Source organism: Neomonachus schauinslandi, chromosome 2 (genome assembly GCF_002201575.2).
Source record: "Neomonachus schauinslandi chromosome 2, ASM220157v2, whole genome shotgun sequence".
NCBI classification, from domain to species: domain Eukaryota; kingdom Metazoa; phylum Chordata; class Mammalia; order Carnivora; family Phocidae; genus Neomonachus; species Neomonachus schauinslandi.
Window position 1 is genome coordinate 142,922,116 of NC_058404.1, and position 20,067 is coordinate 142,942,182.

The window sequence follows — 20,067 nt, forward strand, 5'->3', positions numbered from 1 at the left end:
GGATTCTTGGACTCCTGCAGTCATTTTTTTTTTTTTTCCATTTTTCCTTCATCTTTGATTGGAATTTCATTTGATTGTCCTTGTGTTTCCCAAAAGAAACAAGTCTTATACGAACAGCAGTATCCTGTCTTGTTTTTTTAAGGTGTATAACAACAATAATGTATTTCTTTGATCCACTCAGCAGATTAGGATACATTTCTATAAGGTATGTAATTATAGAAAGAGCCCCCGATTTTTTGCTGGATTTTTTGAGATATGAGCAGAGCAATTTAATTTATTGTCAGATAGTATTGAGTTCTAGTAGGTAGGCTAGACATCTTTGCATTAAAAAAAATAATGAAGATTTTAGTATCTATATAGGTTGAAGCTTATTGGAAATTTGCAAAACAAACTATGATGTGTATATATGTGTATATAAATTTAAAATAGGTCTGTGTGTACTTCTTATAGTTATCCTGTAGAAAAGTCTTGTTCCTCTGCTGCTCGTATATGAATTTATTGTCCATATTCTCTTACATTATGCCACTTCTGCCCATGCCAATTATATGCATTTGGTAAACATTATTTATTCCCTAAAATTTATTTGGGTATTTGTGCAGTATTTGTTACTGCAGTGCGAATATCACCTTGGCATCTGATTTGAAACGTTTTGAAGAATACTTGAAACCTTGGATTCCAAAGATAAAGCTGTCCGTTATCATTAAGGTATATTTTAAGTGATCGTGTATCACTGTCATTGGTATGTTTATTATTCCCTGTTTGCTTAAAATTGGCAGTGGGTAAAACAACATTATTTTGAAATTTGTGTTTCCGAACAAAGTCACCCAGCTTGTAATTCAACAACAATAAATAAACCTGTTGGTATTTGCTTGATTTCATGTTCATTTGGAGTTATCATTGTTAAATATTGAGTTGTGATAATATAACTGTATTTTAACCACGTTTATATATGTTCATTAACTGAGACTTCAGCAAAGGGATGATAGAAATTCTTGTTTATTTTGTATCTTTGCAGATCCACTATTACTAATAAACATTTTTGGTATTAGGAAGCATGATAAGATACTAATATTGTGTAGCCAATTCAGAATATATCAATAGTTTTTCTGTAGGAGCGAAGAATAATGAAAAAGACTGAGAACAATGTTCTATACTTTTAGGTGATTTTTTAATCAAAATGTTTACGGTTTCCAATACTGCAAATAGAACCTACAAGAAAATAGAGTATTTGGTTATGGCTACAACATGCAGTCTATTCTTAAGTAATTTTCCAAATCAAAATTATATGATGAATACCAGAGGGTTGGGGTTTTTTCCTTCTTATATCTTTTATGTAACATGAATCTGTCTCTTATACTAGAAATATATGAGATTAAAAGTTAGAATTGCAAAAAACTGTGGCATAACTCAGCACTAATGGTTCAAATATTTTTCTTAGAAGTCTTCTTGGCACCACATTGGTAATCAGGTAAAAACTGACAATAAGAAAAAAAAATAGATTGGCTATATTCCATCCCATTCATATGTCAAGTTACATATGTTTAAGATGAGTTTCATTTCTAAACTTAACCTAAAAATGAAATTTGTAAATCTGTCAGTTGCCAGACTAGTGCAGAAAGCTGTGCTAGTTCTGCTCTCCTTCCTTGCTACTGCCTTCCACTTGTGGGGTTTTTTTTTTCCCCTTACCTCTTCCTTCAAGAAACACATTCTTGTTGTAGGGAGTTCATTATGTTTCCTTTGAAAAGTTCCTAAGTTTTCATGAAGGCTAAGTAGAAACATAAGCTAAAAGAGAATGTAAGTTAATTCACCGAAGCCAAAGTTGCAAACTGACACCACAGTCTGCCAGTATGATCTGTTTGACACACTGTTTTAAAAACATTTGAATTTTTTGCCAAAAAAAAAAAAAAAGTGAATTAGGGTTTAAAATTCTGTAAATTTCACGTAGAAAATCTAGATCTAATGTTTCTCTTGGGAAAAATAGGAATATACAACACTACTAAACTACCATTCTCCCGTAGCAGTAACCTGCTGGAATTTAGAAACTGCTGCCACTTTTAAAAACTATTCATGTTGTCTGTTTCACTTATTAATGTTCTCAGCCTAAATCTTGTAGGCATTTGAATTTGCAACTCCTATTCCAGAAAGTAAATGCATAATCATTTTAGAGTTTAAGCATGGTAATAGGCTTAACATGTTTTATCACCTGTAACTGTTAATCAGCCCTTTAGTTGAAGGGTATATATTGCATTGTGGTATTTCTATTTTAAATACTTAGTCACTTATTTCTTGCAACATTGACTTCTTGATTAGTAGTATAGTTTAAAAAATTGAAGTTGAAAGTAGAGAAAGGAAAAATTAGATCAAAATATTTTGTCTTTTTACGTGGCAATGATAAAATAATTTGAAAAAGAAATTACTTATGTATACAAAAGATTCTTCCTTTCTATTTATCCTTTTTAAATTAGGTGGGTTTGGAGGATTTGGGACATCTACAACAGCAGGTTCTGCATTCAGCTTTTCTGCTCCAGCTAACACAGGCACTACTGGTAAGAGGATATCTTAAGTCATTTGTAGAAGTGAATGCGCTAGAGATCAGATTTTTTTTTTTTTAACTTAGGCAATTTACATTTTTCCTTCAAAGGACTCTTCGGTGGTACTCAGAACAAAGGTTTTGGCTTTGGTACTGGTTTTGGCACAACAACTGGAAGTAGTACTGGTTTAGGTACTGGTTTGGGAACTGGACTGGGATTTGGAGGATTTAATACACAGCAGCAGCAACAGCAAACTAGTAAGTATAAGAGGCCTTCATCTTACTTCAAATATAAAACTGTAACATATAGCTAACATTGAGTGCACTGTTCAAAACGCTTTAATGGATCTCTTTTTTTGAAGATTTATCAATATTATGTTCCACAAGACTCCAAAAGCTAATTCTCATGTTTATATATGATGATAGCAACTGGGGAGAAGAGTGATTGGCAGGATCAGGATTATAAAGTCTCTGTGTGTAATAGCATTCCATTTAAATTTTCCTTGTTGCTAAAAGTAACACAAAAAAGAAAACTGCACAAAAGTACACCCTAATGAATTATATCAAGGTGAACACCCTTGTAACCACTGCCTATGTCAGGAGGTGGTCTCTGGCCAGCCACTTGAGAAGCCCTCCACATTGTGCTCACAGTCACTTCCCTATCAGAGGAACTATAGTCCTCTTTCATGGTGATCTGTTCTTTACTTTATAGTTCTGTCATGTAAGTGTGTAAGCATTATTGTTTAGTTTTATTTGTCTCAAAGCTTTGTAAGTTCCCCTGTTAGCCCTCTTTTTTGTTTGTTTTTCCAGTTTGTTAAAGAAATGAGATACTTGTCATACAGAATTTTTCAAGTCAGGACTTTACTGGATTGTATTCCTGTGGTATAGTTTAACGTATTTCGTTGTCTTCTCTATTTCTTGTAAATTGGGTTGGATGTAGGTACCTATTTATGTTGATAGTTCAGTTTTTTGTTGGGTTGCAAGACTATAGGTCATATTGCATTCTTTATCAAGAGGTATATAATGTCAGTCATGTCTATTCTTTGTCGTGTTAGCAGCAGCCATTGGTGATCATTACTTCGATCCATTAATTTATCAGGAGTTGCAAAATGGTATTATTCCGACTCTGTGACTTTTTTTCCATGTATTTGTTGGAATACTTTTATAAAGAGAAACTTTATCTACTATTTGGTGATTCTTTCCATATTTATAATTAGTTTTCAAAATAAAGAGTTGGTTCTCTATGATTCTCCAAAGGAGACCAATTAATTTTTATTTAATGTTAGGAACTTAAGTATTTCAGCTATTTGGTATTTTTTTAATCTGTTGCAGTTATTATCCTTATTGATACTTGTTCCATTTTTGGCCAAAGATACAAGCCTCTTCAGGTTGGCTTCCAAGTCCTTTGACACAAGCTTAGAATTAGTCTTTGATAGCTTCCTTACTAGCTGATATGGCAGTATGCTCCAGGGTTATCTTGTATGGATTAATTTATTTAATTCTCACAAGAACTCTATGAAATAGTACTCTTCTTATCTCCATTTTATAGGTGAAGAGAGGAAACTGAGAGATTGTGACTCTTCCATAGACCTCCCAAGATGTAGGATAGAAACATAAATTCAAGTTCTTTGACTTCCTATGTAATACTCTTTTCACTTTTCCAGTCTGCTACCTCTTAAAATCACTTTCATTTCATTGTTCTGAGGTAACTTGATTGATTGGCTAAAATTCATCCTACTCAGTTATTGAAGATTATTAAACATGAATTTCAAGAATTGTCTGGCCAATAGGACAAAGAAAATAGAATAGTAGTCTCAATTCTTCTTTCTAGTATTTCAGTCATTTCTCTTTGTTGGAAATCCAAGTACTTTAGGAGAAGAAGGGGAAAGTGAACTTTTTTTTTGTTTCTTGAAATAAAGTCTCTCCAATTCTCAGGTATCATAGTTACACTTACTTTCATTAGGAAAAATGGGAAATTGAATTTGGTTTTATTCATTTGCAGAATAAAGGGGCTTATTCAGTTATTAGCATCCACTTACTGACTGTATGTTGTATGTCAGGCATTGGTGATATAAGGTTGAAAGCCACAATTTCCTGCTAATAGCCTACAAGGAGACAGAATAACAAATATTTAATTAGAATAATAAACATCCAGTTATACAGAATACATACGTAATGTGAAAGCACTAAAATGAACCCCTACAAGGTGTTGTGGAATACAAAAGAAGAGCTGAATCTTGAAAGAATTAGTTGGATAAATTCAGAAGAGGGTATTCCAAGTAGAGGGGATAACTGATAAAAGCATCATTGCATGGCATATCATAATGAATTTGGGACCTGCTGCCGTAAGGAGTTTTGAGTTTAATCTGCAAAGATTATGGAACTGTTGCCTTATTTTTAAAACCCCTGCTTGTATGAGATGCTTGCTGTCTGGTAATACTGTTGGTGATACGTGTAATTTCAGCTGCTGACTTCCTGGACAGTACCTCTTATTCATTGAAAACTTTGGCAACTGGCTGTTAGTCTTCCTTTTCTTTTCAACTTCTATCTATCTGGGTTATTTAAACATCACATGGCTATATATTCAAACAGCCATGCCATCTACCTTTTATTCCAAAAACCTCTTCCATTTCTCTTAAACAATTCTTACCCTGGACCTTGGCAACATCTGAAAATGTTCTAATTTCAAAATCACTGGTGTGAACATCCCACAACCTATTGTTCTTTTAGCCTGCCTTTTTAAATACTTCGAATATAGCTATTCCTAGACCTCATTAGGTCTTTAGATCAGTGAGATTTTCATTTAGACCATTAGACCATTTAGACCATTTTCCGTTCTTCCATCAGCTCCTTCTTGTCTTCACTAACCTCTCTAATTAGCTTAGATTCCATGTCCTTCCATTTCAGTCACTGGTTGCCAAATGCTAAACTTTGTCATTGTATCATGTGCCTGAGGGGGTAAAAAATCCCAAGCGGGTGAAAGCCCAGCTGTCTCTCTGGATACTGCTTGAGAAAAATCACACAATACAAAAGATTGAATAGTACCTCTAAATTCTTAATCACTGACTTAAGTTGGGGCCTCAACATTGCCTGGTAATCCTTAGAAGTTTATTTAATTTATTCTCCCACCTTCTGTAACACTTAAACTTTTATTCTCTTCAAATCTCAGATTTCTCTATTCTTATTTTTAGCAGATGGCCTTGATCTCCACTTCAAAAAGAAAATAAAATCCCTCATTGCAGTTCCTTCAGTTTCCCACTACCAGATCTGTTTATCTTCCTCCCTCTATACTCATCCTTTTCCCTTTTCACCTGTGCTCTGGATCTCATTCTTCCAAGCGACCCTTCTACTGTTGATTATTCTTTCCAGCAACACCCCTCTCCCCAAAATAGTCTTCAAGTTCTCTCCCCAAAGATCCTTCTTATCCACATTTAAACAACCTGAAGTTTCTTTTTTCTTAAAACAGTAACCACAAAACAAAAGAACTTTAATCTCACATCACATCTTCATAAACTACATGAAATAGTTATGGAAAAGGGGATCCCCTTCTGTTGTCTTCTGTTACCTCTTAGCCCACACTGATCTGGATTCTGTTTTCTTTACTCAAACAGTTAAGATCATTAATCCTCTCAAATCCAATGAATACTTACTTTCTACTTAAATGAAAAATTTAACACACAAAAATAAGAGTAAAACGACCCCATAGTCTACTGAATAGATTCAGCAAGTCAGAATTTGCCATACTTGTTTTATCTCTCTCCTTGGCTCCCCTGCTTTTTTTTTTTTGATTGCTGAAGTATTTTAAAGCAAATCCCAAACATGTCCTTTCACCCTCACTTTACTGTGCTTCTCTTTAAAAACATGGACTTCATTCCAATTCACCATTAATAATTCCTTGGTATCATCTAATACCTAGTCCTTAATCACATTTCCCCATATGTTTCATTAAGACTGGTTTATTCAAATCATGATCCACACAAGATCCCCACATTCATTTTCTTGTTATCATATCTCAAGTTCTTTTTTTTTAGAACGAGAAAGCGTGTCGGGGGTGAGGGAGGGAGAGGGTGAGAGAGAATCTTAAGCAGGCTCCACACCCAGTGTGGAGCCCGATGCGGAGCTGGATCTCACAACCCTGAGATCATGACCTGAGACGAAATCAAGAGTCGGACACAACCAACTGAGCCACCCAGGCGCCCCTCAAGTTTCTTTTTAGTATAGAGAGTTCCCCACTCCTTTTTTCCCCCCTCAAGAATTGTTGGAGAGACTGGGACAGTTGTCCTGTGAAATGTCCCCAATTGGAGATTTGTTTGCTTGTAGTATCATTTAACTTTATCCCCCATTTTTCTGGTAAATGAAGTTAGCTTTAGGTACTTTATTAGATTCAAGTTTGACTTTTTGCCATGGATACTTTGCCAGTTGTGCAGTGTACTTCATACTGCATCACATTAGAAGGTGTATCCCTCTTTTGGTGATGCTGAGATTGATCAGTGGGCTCGGGGGGGGGGGGTGACAGCCAATCTGTCTTATAAAGTTCCCCATCAGTCTTTAACTTAATGGTTTCATTCATTGATGATCATTGCCTCAGTCAGTTATTTTATTAGGAGTTGCAAAATGGTGATTTCCTAACTCTGCCCTCCCTTCCACACTAAAACTATTCTGTAAAAGAAGTTTTTTTTTTTAATTAAAGATTTTATTTATTTATTTGACAGAGAGAGACACAGTGAGAGAGGGAACACAAGCAGGGGGAGTGGGAGAGGGAGAAGCAGGCCCCCCGCGGAGCAGGGAGCCCGATGCGGGGCCCGATCCCAGGACCCCGGGATCACGACCCGAGCTGAAGGCAGACGCCCAGTGACTGAGCCACCCAAGCGCCCCTAAACATTACATATTTATTTTAAAAGGAAGATTTGTATTACTGCTATAAATTTTGGAAAGCCAGTATCATCTATAAAGACAGGATAACTGAAATTAAGCACACAGAAAATGTAATAGTGTTAATAGATTCTAGCTAATACTTTTGCCTTAAGCTCTGAGCCTTAGACTTCTGCTTTCCTTTGGTAAAATGTGAGATAAGCAGGTGTTGTGAGTCATTAAAGGCAGACTAGTACCAAACTGAGACTTTTAAAATATATTATCAGATAATTAAAAGATAACTTCTTGTTATGTGAATTAGTCTATTTAGTGGCTCAACTGTTGCCTGACAGCTATAATTTCATGTACTGGGAATACTTACTTAATCTCCCACTTTGGAGATACTGATCTGATCTAACAACTTTACCTTTTCTGTTGGAGAAATTGTAGCACAAAGAAGTTAAGTGACTTACCCAAAGCTACACGGCCTGCTAAAGCTTTTAGCTTAGAATCCTAATGATTAGTTCATTTGTTGTTCTTTTTACTATTTCTTTGTAGTAAGAGAAGGAAAAGTGATTAAGTTGATATTGATAAAACAATGATATAATGATGCTTTTTGCTTATTTTGTGTCCTCCAGTTTGTATTTATTACACACATGTAATAGTAATAAAGGTTTAAAATCCAATTCTGCAACTTCACAAACTTTACTTTTCCGTATCATATCCATATGCATTTTTTTTTAATGTGGATCTAATATGAATCCAACTAGTGTACTGGTAATGGAATTACTTGTATTAAGATAATCATTAGAAAAGTTTAACCTTATAAGGATTGTCCTAGTATATTAGTTTTCTAATGTTGCCCTAACAAAGTATCACAGACTTAGTGTATTAAAACAATACAAATTTATTATCCTATAGTTCTGGAGATCAGAAATTCAGAAATGGGTTTCACTGGGCTAACATCAGGGTGTTGGCAGGGCCATGTTACTTCTTGAGGCTCTAAGGGAGAATCCATTCCCTGGCCTTATCCAGCTTTTAGTCTCTCTCCCCGCATTTCCTGGCTTGTAGCCAGCCCCTTCCCTCGTCTTCACATCTTGACTTCCCGTTTCCCTCCTCAGGACCTTTATGATTGTATTGAGCTCACTTAGTGATAATCCAGGATAGTCTGAACTCAATCTCTTAATTTCATCACATCTACAAAGTTTCTTCTGCTGTGTAAAGTAACATATTTACAGGTTCTGGGGATAGGATGTGGACATGATGGGGGGAAGGGGCATTATTTGGCCTACCATACCTAGGATCTGAATTGACGGATTCTTTTTTTTTTTTTTTTAAATACTAACTACGGGGTACATTTCTAGCATTAGGTGGTCTCTTCAGTCAGCCCACACAAGCTCCTACACAGTCCAGCCAACTGATAAATACTGCAAGTGCTCTTTCTGCTCCAACGCTGTTGGGAGATGAGAGGGACGCTATTTTAGCAAAATGGAATCAGCTGCAGGCCTTTTGGGGCACAGGAAAAGGATATTTCAACAATAACATTCCACCAGTGGAATTCACACAAGAAAATCCCTTTTGCCGATTTAAGGTATTAGTATTTCTTTTGATCCTCACTTGAAGAGTGTGTGTAAGAGAGAATGTGATATTTGGATTAAAATAATATGAAGGAAACAATTGCTTGGTCTTTAGTACTCCTTGAATATGGTACAATTATACTTTTGTTTTAAAGATACAGAAGTTATTAAATTGAAGTGATTTCTTACATATATGTGATTGAAGGTGACCAGAGTATGAATGAAGGAAGGTATGATCAGAATGTAATTTAAAACTGAGGAAAAAATGTTAACGAAAGGGGAGTGGTCTGCTTGGCATCTATAAAGTGGAGACCCAAAACTAAATTTGGTGATACTCATGTAACATTGTCCAGGAATGTATACCCCAGCCAGCAGACAGACTGTATGTGCTGTTTGGCATGTATAATTCTGTTGTCAACTATTATAACTGGATGCTAAAGCCATTAAAACAGTATAATCTTTTTCTTTCTGATTCCATGCCTACCAAACAACCTTCTCATTTGAATTTGGCTTCTCAGAGATTGTCTCATCAGCCAGTGAGAGTATTTAGGTCAATTCGATGGCATATTTTTAATAACTAATGTATTGCAATCCAGTTTATACTTCAGCTACTTTTTTTTTTAAGACGTATTTAATAATTTTCTAGAGAGAGTGCATGTGTGCGGGGGGCAGAGGGAACGAGAGAATCCCAAGCAGATTCTCCGAGTACGGTGGAGCCTGACTTGGGGCTGGATCCCACGACCCTAAGATCCTGAACTGAGCCAAAACCAGGAGTCAGACACTCAACCAACTGAGCCACCTAGGCACCCCAGCCACATTTCAGTGGCAAAAAAAACAACAACACTTTTTGTTGCCTGTGTCAGTCTCTAATCAATATGTATGTAAGCTTGTGTTTGGAGCTGCAAGGCTGAGAATCAGACCCTTCTCAACATGGTTAAACAACAAAAAGTGACTAGCTTATCTTACTAAAGAACATCTATCTCATCACTCTAATAAAAAGAATTTTTAAGTGTTTATAGTTGAAATTTTATACTTTTGTTTAGTGACTAAGAGCTATACAGTGGACATAGGTTGAATAGAACTTTTTTTTTAAGTTGATATATAACATACATATGATAAAATGAGAACTAGAATTCTTTTTTAAAAGGTGGGTTATTGGGCTCCTGGGTAGCTCAGTTAGTTAAGCATCTGACTCTTGATTTTGGCTCAGGTCATGATCTTAGAGTCGTGGGATCCAACCTTGTCTAGGGCTCTTTGCTCAGTAGGGAGTCTGCTGGAGATTCCCTCTGTCCTTCTCCCCTTACCCCTCCCCCCCAAAATAAATCTTTTTTAAAAAGTTGCATTATAAGTGGTGACAAAAGAAAAGGCTTCTGTCTAAAAGAGTAATTTCTTAGAAATTTGTCATATTTAATATTATGTTAAAAACTAACATGCTTTGTAAAGTTTTATATTACATGAAACCATAAAATGATGTAGACATTCTTTATAGTATTGTAAGTTTGACAGTGTTATTCTACTTTAAAAGTATTTATATTTAGAAAAAAGTATAGTAATCATATCTTTGTATATCTAAAACTTAGTTTAACATTCTGTAAGTCAGTATAGTAAAATAAATTAGGTCCTGGTCCATGACTTTTGCAGTCATTTTTATAATGACATGCAGAATTGTTTCATCAGAGTTCAGAAACACCCAACAATAATGAATATCAAAGTTTTTTAGAGGAGAAGGCTATTTGGTTACTCTGTTGAAGAGAAAATTTTAATTTCACTGTAAGTTTATATTATTCTTGGGTAAAGTAGTTTCTCTTTATACTTGTGATGGCCTAGGGCACAGAGTGGTGGGAAGAATAATTATTTCCTTCATTAGCAGACATTAAGCTGTTTTCCTTGTTTTAGCAGATATTTAACGTATGAATATTAAACATCTGATGTAAAATCTGTACATAGTTTTGATATTGTTTTTGTCATTCTACAGGCAGTAGGATATAGTTGTATGCCCAATAATAAAGATGAAGATGGGCTAGTGGTTTTAGTTTTCAACAAAAAAGAAACAGATATTCGAAGCCAACAACAGCAGTTGGTAGAATCATTACATAAAGTTTTGGGAGGAAACCAGACCCTTACTGTAAATGTAGAGGGTATTAAAACATTGCCAGATGATCAGTAAGTATACGTTAAATACACCATTTATTTCTGTGCACCTTGGGCCAAAGAGAGTGATCCAATAGCGTTTTTGTTGATAAAGCACAAATTAAATCTTAGAATGTTATTACTCAGCTAGTGATTATTCAGTATTTATAACATTTGTTTAAAAGCATTTTTCTTAATCTTGGAGTTATTTTATTTTATATTTATTCATTTTTCAGAGGCGGGAGGGACAGAGTGAGGTGGGGAGAGAGAATTTTGCAGGCTCCACGCCCAGTGCGGAGGCCAGATGCGGGGCTTGATCTCACAACCCTGAGATCATGACCTGAACTGAAATCAAAGAGTCGGACATTTAACTGAGCCACCCAGGCGCCCCTTAATCTTGGAGTTCTTAACTTACCAGATGCTAATAATTCCTTAGATTTTTCATTCAGAAACAGGAAGAAATGTTAATCATGGCTGTGTGTGCAAATCAAAGGCCACAAAGACGTTATTGGAAAGTTTTAACTGGTTACTGTTCATGCTCATTCATGGATAATAACTATGACTCATTTACTTCTTATGTCTTCTGCATAATTTTCATACTTAGTGGCAAAAGCATTTACTTTGGGATATGCTGGGTTAGAAGAATTATTATTAGTGAGGTATAATAACTGAGATCAGATAAGCTTCAACAGAATCTCCAAAGTACTTCTCAATTCTGGAAAAGATAGTAACATTTACATAGGACTTTGCAGCGAAGCAAACCTTTTACAAATATTATATGTCTGTCTCATTTTATCATTCAAGTTGATTTACAAGTGAACATAAAGTAAGGGTTCCTTATTTTCCAAGATTTAAGAGAATACTATTTTCTAAAACAACAATTTCTGTATTCAGCTAGCATCTTTCTAAAATCAAATGCTGCACTGATATGAGTTGTAGCTATGAGTTCTGTGCTCTTTTATAACTTGGTTATTTTTCCCCCAGGACAGAAGTTGTCATTTATGTTGTTGAGCGTTCTCCAAATGGTACTTCAAGAAGAGTTCCAGCTACAACACTGTATGCCCATTTTGAACAAACTAATATAAAAACACAGTTGCAGCAACTTGGTGTAACCCTTTCTATGACTAGAACTGAACTTTCTCCTGCACAAATCAAACAACTTTTACAGAATCCTCCTGCTGGTATGTTTTTAGTCACAGAGTTGAGGAAATGAAAGATTTAGAAATATATATGCTTCCTCTATTTTGGGAGGTATTCGTTGGTTATTAATAAAACTAGTGTCTGTCATGTCTGCTAATTTGGGACAAAGTTTTGAATGTTTTCATTGCATTTAGCTTTTTTATTCTATAGCTAATATGCTTGTTAGAAATGTTGGGAAATGACAAACTAAAGAAAAATAATCCATAATCCATCTACCCAAAGGTAATTCACTTTTAATATTTTTATTTTTTTCTAACTTGTGCTGAGCATTCAAGTAAAACCTAAATAAATGTGTTCTCACCAAAAAAGATTGTAAATGGCATAACTAGATTGACTGTATTACAGATCCTCTTTATCTCCTTTCCACAGAAATAGCTACTACTACTAATTTATTATACTCTATTAGTCCCTTATCTGTGATTTTAATATGGCATATGTACATGGAAATCCTTAAAAGGATTTTGCATTGTACGTTTACTGCAACTTGCCTTTTCTTTTCTTTTTTTTTTTTTTAAAGATTTTATTTGACAGAGAGAGATAGTGAGAGCAGGAACACAAGCAGGGGGAGTGGGAAAGGGAGAAGCAGGCTTCCCGCTGAGCAGGGAGCCCAATGCGGGGCTCGATCCCAGGACCCTGGGATCATGACCTGAGCCGAAGGCAGACGCTTAATGACTGAGCCACCCAGGCGCCCCTACAACTTGCCTTTTCAATTGTAGTATTTCATAGCACTTCCCATCCCATGTCAGTACATGAAAGTAAATATTCTTTTTAAAAATCTACATGGAATACCATGGATGTACCTTACTTCACTTAACTTCTATGTTATTTCCACCTTTTCATTATTATAAACTATGCAACAATTAACATCCCTATAAATATGCCTTAGAACATGTGGATATGTATTTTAGAATAGATCTCTGGTAATGAAATTTTTGAGTTAAGATTATGTATATTTTATGTATTGTTAGAGACTGCCAAATTGCTCTCCAAAGAAAGTTGTACACATTGTAACAGGAATGTCTTCTTTTTCTCATATTTCTTTTTTAATATTTTCTCATTTTGATCTTTTTTTGCCAGCAATGAGATTGTCAGTCTCTTTTAATTTTGCCATTCTGAATGCAAAAATCACTTACTTTCATTAGCATTTCCCTGATTTCTAGTCAGTTGAGCATCTTTTTTTATGTTTATTAGCCATGTTTGTATCTTTTGTGAATTAACATCTCATGTTGTTTACCCATTTTCTATTAGATGTTTTTGTCTTCCTGATTTATAGGAGCTCTTTCTATATTCTGGAGGTTAATGTATTATCCTATAGATTGTAGGTATTTCCCTTCAGTCTATAACTTTTTTTTTAAGCTTATCCTGCAGAAATTTTCATTTTTGTAGTGGTCATATTGAATAGTCATTTTTCATTACAGCTTCTTTAGGAAGGCCTCTCCCATACAAATATTATAAAAATAGAATAGTTTTTTTCAGAAAAAATATTTCTTCTTTTTGGTAGGTGTTGATCCTATTATCTGGGAACAAGCCAAGGTGGATAACCCTGATTCTGAAAAGTAAGTATACCTTCATCTTATTTTCATATAAGGACTAAAATTTGCTAAAGAATGTTGACCCCTGGCTGGTTCAGTTGGTAGAGCATGGAACTCTTGATCTCAGGGCCATAAGTTCAAGCCCCATGTTGGGCCTGGGAGCCTACTTAAAAAAAAAAAATGTTGACTGATAAGGCCATATAATATGGTGAAAACCTTGACATCTGAGTATCACTCCCCTAATTATACTTGCCTTTAAAAGTACAATTTTTGACTGAACTTTATTTCCTCATTTGTAAAATAAGGTTGAATAAAATCTGATTTAACACTGTTGATTTCATAGTCATTGATCTGCCTTTGAACCCTAGAAATTTATTGTGAAATTACATGAATGTTATTATGAAAAACCCTAATTTCTTATACTTTGTAATAATAGTAAAAGGCTTAAGGTCTGATAATTGACCACTTGGATTTCTTCAGGTTAATTCCTGTACCCATGGTGGGTTTCAAAGAACTTCTTCGAAGACTGAAGGTTCAAGATCAGATGACTAAGCAGCATCAGACCAGATTAGATGTAAGCATTTAGCTTCATTCTCTGCCTCTGGGAATAGTAAAAAGAGATTACAGACACTTCTTTTTACCATGTGGATTACTGTTACGTCTTAGAGGGAAACAATATAGCGTTATGAGCAAATTAACAATTACAGTTTTGTGCAACTACTTAATATAGAGCCTCCAAAATCATGTAAATCTGATTTGGTATATTTTAACAAAGAATTTAGAATTGTTGGCTTAGCATTGCTATTAGGCTGTTATTTCCATTTCCAGCCAGGGAATGCATATTATTATTATCTGGCGGGGGGGGGGTTCTTTTTTTTTTTTATTTAAATTCAATTAACTAACATACAGTGTATTATTAATTTCTGAGGTAGAGTTCAGTGATTCATCAGTTGCATATAACACCCAGTGCTCATTCCATCAAGTGCCCTCCTTAGTGCTCCTCACCCAGTTACCCCATCCCCCGCCACCGGCCCTCCAGCAACACTGTTTCCTTTTTTTTTTTTTTTTTTTTTTTTAAATTTTTTTTTTTTTTTTAGTTTTTTTTTTTTTTTTTGGGAGGGAGAATGGGGGGGCACATGAGAAGGGGGAGGGTCAGAGGGAGAAGCAGACCCCCTGCCGAGCAAGGAGCCCGATGCGGGACTCGATCCCAGGACTCCAGGATCATGACCTGAGCCGAAGGCAGTCGCCTAACCAACTGAGCCACCCAGGCGCCCTGGCAACACTGTTTCCTATAGTTAAAGAGTCTCTTATGGTTTGTGTCCCTCTCTGTTTTCATCTTACTTTATTTTTCCTGGGTTTGTTTCTTTTACTAAGCAGAATCATCCTGTATGTATTGTCCTTTGATGTGCTTGTTAGAGATGTTATCAGCCTAGCACACTCCTTTTATCCATTATATATTCCACAGAATTAGTGTCACTATTTGGGTTGCTCATTCTGCTGTTATAATTATGCCCACTTTTGTGCACAACCCAGCACAGGGGCTGGAATTTGAGGGGAAGGTGTGTTGACTTGGCATTGAGCAGGTGGCAGGCTGTGCATGCTGACTCTTGCAGGAGGGCGGCTAGACTGAATTTGGGACCCACAGGCCGATGGCATCCATGTGTGATGGGGACATGGCTGGTTTTGCTTTCAACTTTTATTTTTCTGGGAAACTATCTCTCCTTCTATTCTGAATGAAAGCCTTGCTGGATAGAGTATTCTTGGCTATAGATTTTTTCCTTTTAGCACTTGGAATTTATCATGCCACTCCCTTCTGGCCTGCAAAGTTTCTGTTGAAAAAAAACCCACTGATAGCCATATAGGGTTTCCCTTGTATGTCACTGCTTTCCTTTCTCTGCTGCTTTTAAAATTCTCTTTATCACTACTTTTGGCCATCTTATTTACTTTGTGTCTGGGTGCAGACCTCTTTGGGTTGGTTTTGTTGGGGGCTGTCTGTGCCTCCTGGATCTGGATTTCTCTTTCCTTCCCCAGATTCAGGAAGTTTTCAGCTATTATTTCTTCAGACAAATCTGCCACCTTTTCTCGCTCTTCTCCTTCTGGGGTCCCTATCATGCGACTGTTATGCTTGGTAGTGTCACTGAGTTCCCTGGGTCTGTTCTCATTTTGCATATTTTTTTCCCCTGTCATCCTCTCAGCTTGATTACTTTCCATTACTCTGTCCTCCAGGTAGCTGATCCGTTCTTCTACTTCCTCTTGTTTTCTGTTTATTCCAGGTGGTCTATTTTTATTTCCATCTAGTAAGTCCAATAGCTCTAATTGGTTCTTTTTTGTATCTCCTATCTCTTGGTGGAGGGTCTCATGGAGGTCCTGCACTCCTTTCTCAATTCTAGTGCGTATCTTTATGAGCATTACTTTAAATTCGCTATCAGACATATTACTTATCTCCATTTTGTTTAGGTCTCTTGCTGTGATTTTGTTCCGCTCTTTCATTTGGGACATACTCCTCTGTTTCCTCATTCTGTCTATTGCTGTGTCTGTTTCTATGTGTTAGGAAAGACACCTACATCTCCCGCACTTGAAAGTAGTGGCTTTAGGAAGAAGAGGTCCTGCAGCGCAATGTCTCCTTTTCACCAGAAAATGGTGCTTCAGGGGTGTCTCCTATGTGTGTTGCTACAGGGGTGTCCTAGCGTTGTGGCGGAGCTGTGTTTGCCTTTAGTCTGGTCTAAAGTGGCTCTCTGCCTGTTGTGGGCAGAATCTGGTGCCCGTATTGTTAGTGGGCCGGTCCGGGGCTGCCTTGGGTTTTGAGTTGAGTCAGACCAGGCGTTTGCGAGAGATGCTGGAGCACCTAACTGCAGGCACTGTACCTGTGTAGTCCCCTGAGAAGCTTTTGTTGGTGGGTGGGGCCTGCAGTCAGACTTACTGCCTGCCCCCAGCGCACTCCTGGGGTCACAGTCAGACTGGTGTGTGGTTATCTTCCCCTCTCCCTGGAGCAGGACTCACTGTGGAGTGGTGCTGGCCCTTGTCTGGGCCGCGCGCACACTGCCAGGCTTGTGGCACCACTTTGATGGGATTTTACTAAGAGCGACTGGAGGGGGTGGATCTGCTTCGTTCTAGCCTCTTGTCTATGCCGGGCTGCAGAGAGTCTGTTCTGTCAGTTTTCGGGCTGCTTTCTGGGTTATTTATGCCGACGTGGGTGCTCTCTCGGTGGCCACGTGGCAAGAGGTGAGCCCAGGGTCCTCCTACTCTGCCATCTTCCTGCAGCCTCTCGCATATTATTTTCTTAAACGCTTATTTATGAGGCCTTACCAAAATGAAGGCTATAGTTGTGATTCTTTTTGTTGGCATAGTTTAATTGTAGATTAATGAAACACACTTAAATTATTGAATGCTTAAATCTACCTAATATCCTTAAAGGTTCTTAAAGGTAACCTCCAGATTCTCTTATGTGGAATTCCTGATAACATACTCATTCAGACTGAATAGTGAAAAGCTTACTGCTTTATTTATTTTTTTTTAACAGAACAAAACCCCTGTTCTTATTTTTTTTTTTTTAAAGATTTTATTTATTTATTTGACAGAGAGAGACACAGCGAGAGAGGGAACACAAGCAGGGGGAGTGGGAGAGGGAGAAGCAGGCTTCCCGCAGAGCAGAGAGCCCGATGCGGGGCTCGATCCCAGGACCCCGGGATCATGACCTGAGCCGAAGGCAGACGCTTAACAACTGAGCCACCCAGGCACCCTAGCTTACTGCTTTATAAGCAACCCATTTCATTGTCAGCTAACTAATTGATACAAATTCTCTTATTTACACTGATCCAGTACCTGCCTTGGTATAACTTACACCCATTTTCTCTGGCATTGATTTGTAGGTGATCACTGTGCTTCCTATGACAGCATTACAGATGTTTGAACATCGTAATCATTTCTTCCTTTTTATTATTCTCTTCTTTGGCTATAAACTTAAGCATGGTTTTTCATGTGACATGATTTCCAGAGCCTTCATTATCTTGGGCTGGACACACTGGATTTATCAGCATCATTTTTAAAATGAGTTGCCACAGTACTATAAATTGGGTATGACCAAAGTTCTTCAAAATAAGACCAAAGAAGCTATTACCTCTCTTTATTTTTGTTAGTCTTAGTAGAGGTTTGTCAATTTTGTTGATCTTATCAAAGAACCAAGTTTTTGGTCTCATTACTTTTGTCTCTAGTATTCTGTTTATAATTTCATTTCTGTTTTTAACCATTTTCTTTGTTCTGCTTGCTTTGGGTTTATTTTTTTCTTTTTCTGGTTCCTTTAGGTAGCAGCTTTAGGTTATTAATTTGAGACTTTTTTTTCCTTCTAAGCACTGCTTTAAATCCCACAGATTTTGATAATGTCTTATTTTCATCTCTTATACATTCAAAATATTTTCTAATTTCACTTGAGAGTTCTATCTGTTGAATTTTTTTGACTGATAGATTATTTAGAATTATGTTTCATTTCCACATGTTTGGAGATTTTCCTTTTACTCTCTTGTTGATATCTAGTCTAGTTCTATTATGGTCAGAGAACTTTGTATAATTTCAATTATTTTAAGGTTTTTAACCCACATGCCTTTGAAAAGAATGTGGAGAATGCTGTTCTTGGGTGGAGTTTTCTTTTAGTGTCAGTGAGATCTGGTTGGTAGATTGTTCAAGTTCTTTATTGTTGATTTTTGTGTTTACTAGTTCTGAGAGGAGAATTGGGGGAGTCTCCAGCTACAGTTGTGGATTTGTCTTTTTCTTTCAGTTCTGTCAGTTTTTGCTTCATGTATTTTGAAGATCTGTTTCCTCTTTTCTGCCGCCTTTTGGGTTTTTTTGGACACTTTTTAGCATTCTGTTTTTAATTTACTGTCCTTCCAACAATTTTTTTTTGATTGCCATAGGGCATCTCTCAGTGGGGGTGGGCGTTGTGTTTTGTCCCCAGGGCACATTTGGCAATGTCTAGGGACTTGTCTGGTTGTTAGAACTGGGGGAGTGCTACAGGTATCTATTGAGTAGAGGCAGGGATGCTGATAAACATCCTAGTGTGTGCAGAACAGTGCCTCTGCAACAATTATCACGCCCAAATTAATACAGTAGTCCCCTCTTATCCATGGTTTCACTTTCCGTGGTTTCAGTTACCGCGGTCAACCACTATCTGGAACCCCTGTCAGAAGGACAGTAGTAGCCTAGTGCTATGTCACAATGTCTACATCATTCACTTCGATTCATCTTATCGGGTAGGCATTTTTTCATCTCACATCATCATAAGAACAGTGGTGAGTACAGTACAGTAAGATTTTGAGAGACCACATTCATATAACTTTTATTACAGTATAATTCTATTTTGTTAATTGCTTAATGTGCCTCATTTATAAATGAGGCTTTATCATATGTATGTCTGTATAGGAAAAAACATAATAAATATAAGGCTTGGTACTATCCATGGTTTCAGGCATCCATTGGGGGTAGTAAAACATATCCCTCATGGATGAGGAAGGACTGCTATAGTACTGGAGTTGAGGAAACCTTTTCTAGATATTACAGTGTATCTCCTAACATCAGTGTTAATACAGACTTTTCTTGGAGCTGTAAGCATGATGCTCACTTCACAGTTTTGGGCTTTGTTGAACCCAGAGTGGGGTATGCCAGAGGTTGGGGACAGTGGTAACTCACCACCAGTTCAGTGGTACTTCAAATTCATGTCTTCTTCCCCAATCCTCTTGCCACTATTTTTCAGAGTCCTCAAATAGTTGCCCATGCATTCAAGTTTTATAGCTATATTCAGTAGGAGAGAGAAAGTAGCATATACTTAAGTCCATCTTGTCCAAAATCAAAATTGTTCCTATCTTTTGCTAGTTTTTCTGTTGCACTTAACTTTTCTTTACTGAATTTCAGGAGTTCACCATTACTCTGGATTTTAATCTCTAGTCTGATTATGTTGTTCAGATATCTCCTCCTTTCTCATCTCTCTGCCAACTCTGCAGAGTGTCCTTAGTTGAACAGAAAACTTTAATGTAATAATATCCACTAGTATCTTGCCCTGGTTTCTTCTTGGGAATTTGCTCAAGAAATCATTCCTTACCCCAAGGTCTGAGAGTCTCCTACATTTTTTTTCCCTAATATTTTAGAGCTTAACCTTCCACATTGGGGTCTTCTATCCTCATGGAGTTCAAGTTTGCACAATAAGTGGTATGAACCCAACCTTGTTTTTCTCTAGTGGGTCAGATTTTCCAATGTCATC

The 20,067-nt window shown here is 36.8% G+C and overlaps 1 protein-coding gene across 2 annotated transcripts in view; it reads left to right on the forward strand.

Annotated features, from left to right (window-relative positions):
* Window positions 1-20,067, forward strand: part of NUP54 (nucleoporin 54) — a 31,343-nt gene that overhangs the window by 1,347 nt on the left and 9,929 nt on the right. The window contains exons 2-8 of one of the 2 annotated variants that reach the window (XM_021702243.1): window positions 2,466-2,546; window positions 2,642-2,788; window positions 8,746-8,972; window positions 10,934-11,121; window positions 12,073-12,269; window positions 13,790-13,844; window positions 14,301-14,394. In XM_021702243.1, coding sequence (XP_021557918.1) covers window positions 2,466-2,546; window positions 2,642-2,788; window positions 8,746-8,972; window positions 10,934-11,121; window positions 12,073-12,269; window positions 13,790-13,844; window positions 14,301-14,394 — 989 coding nt within the window. The remainder of the gene's footprint in view (window positions 1-2,465; window positions 2,547-2,641; window positions 2,789-8,745; window positions 8,973-10,933; window positions 11,122-12,072; window positions 12,270-13,789; window positions 13,845-14,300; window positions 14,395-20,067) is intronic. The other variant, XM_044912694.1, reaches the window with a different exon arrangement.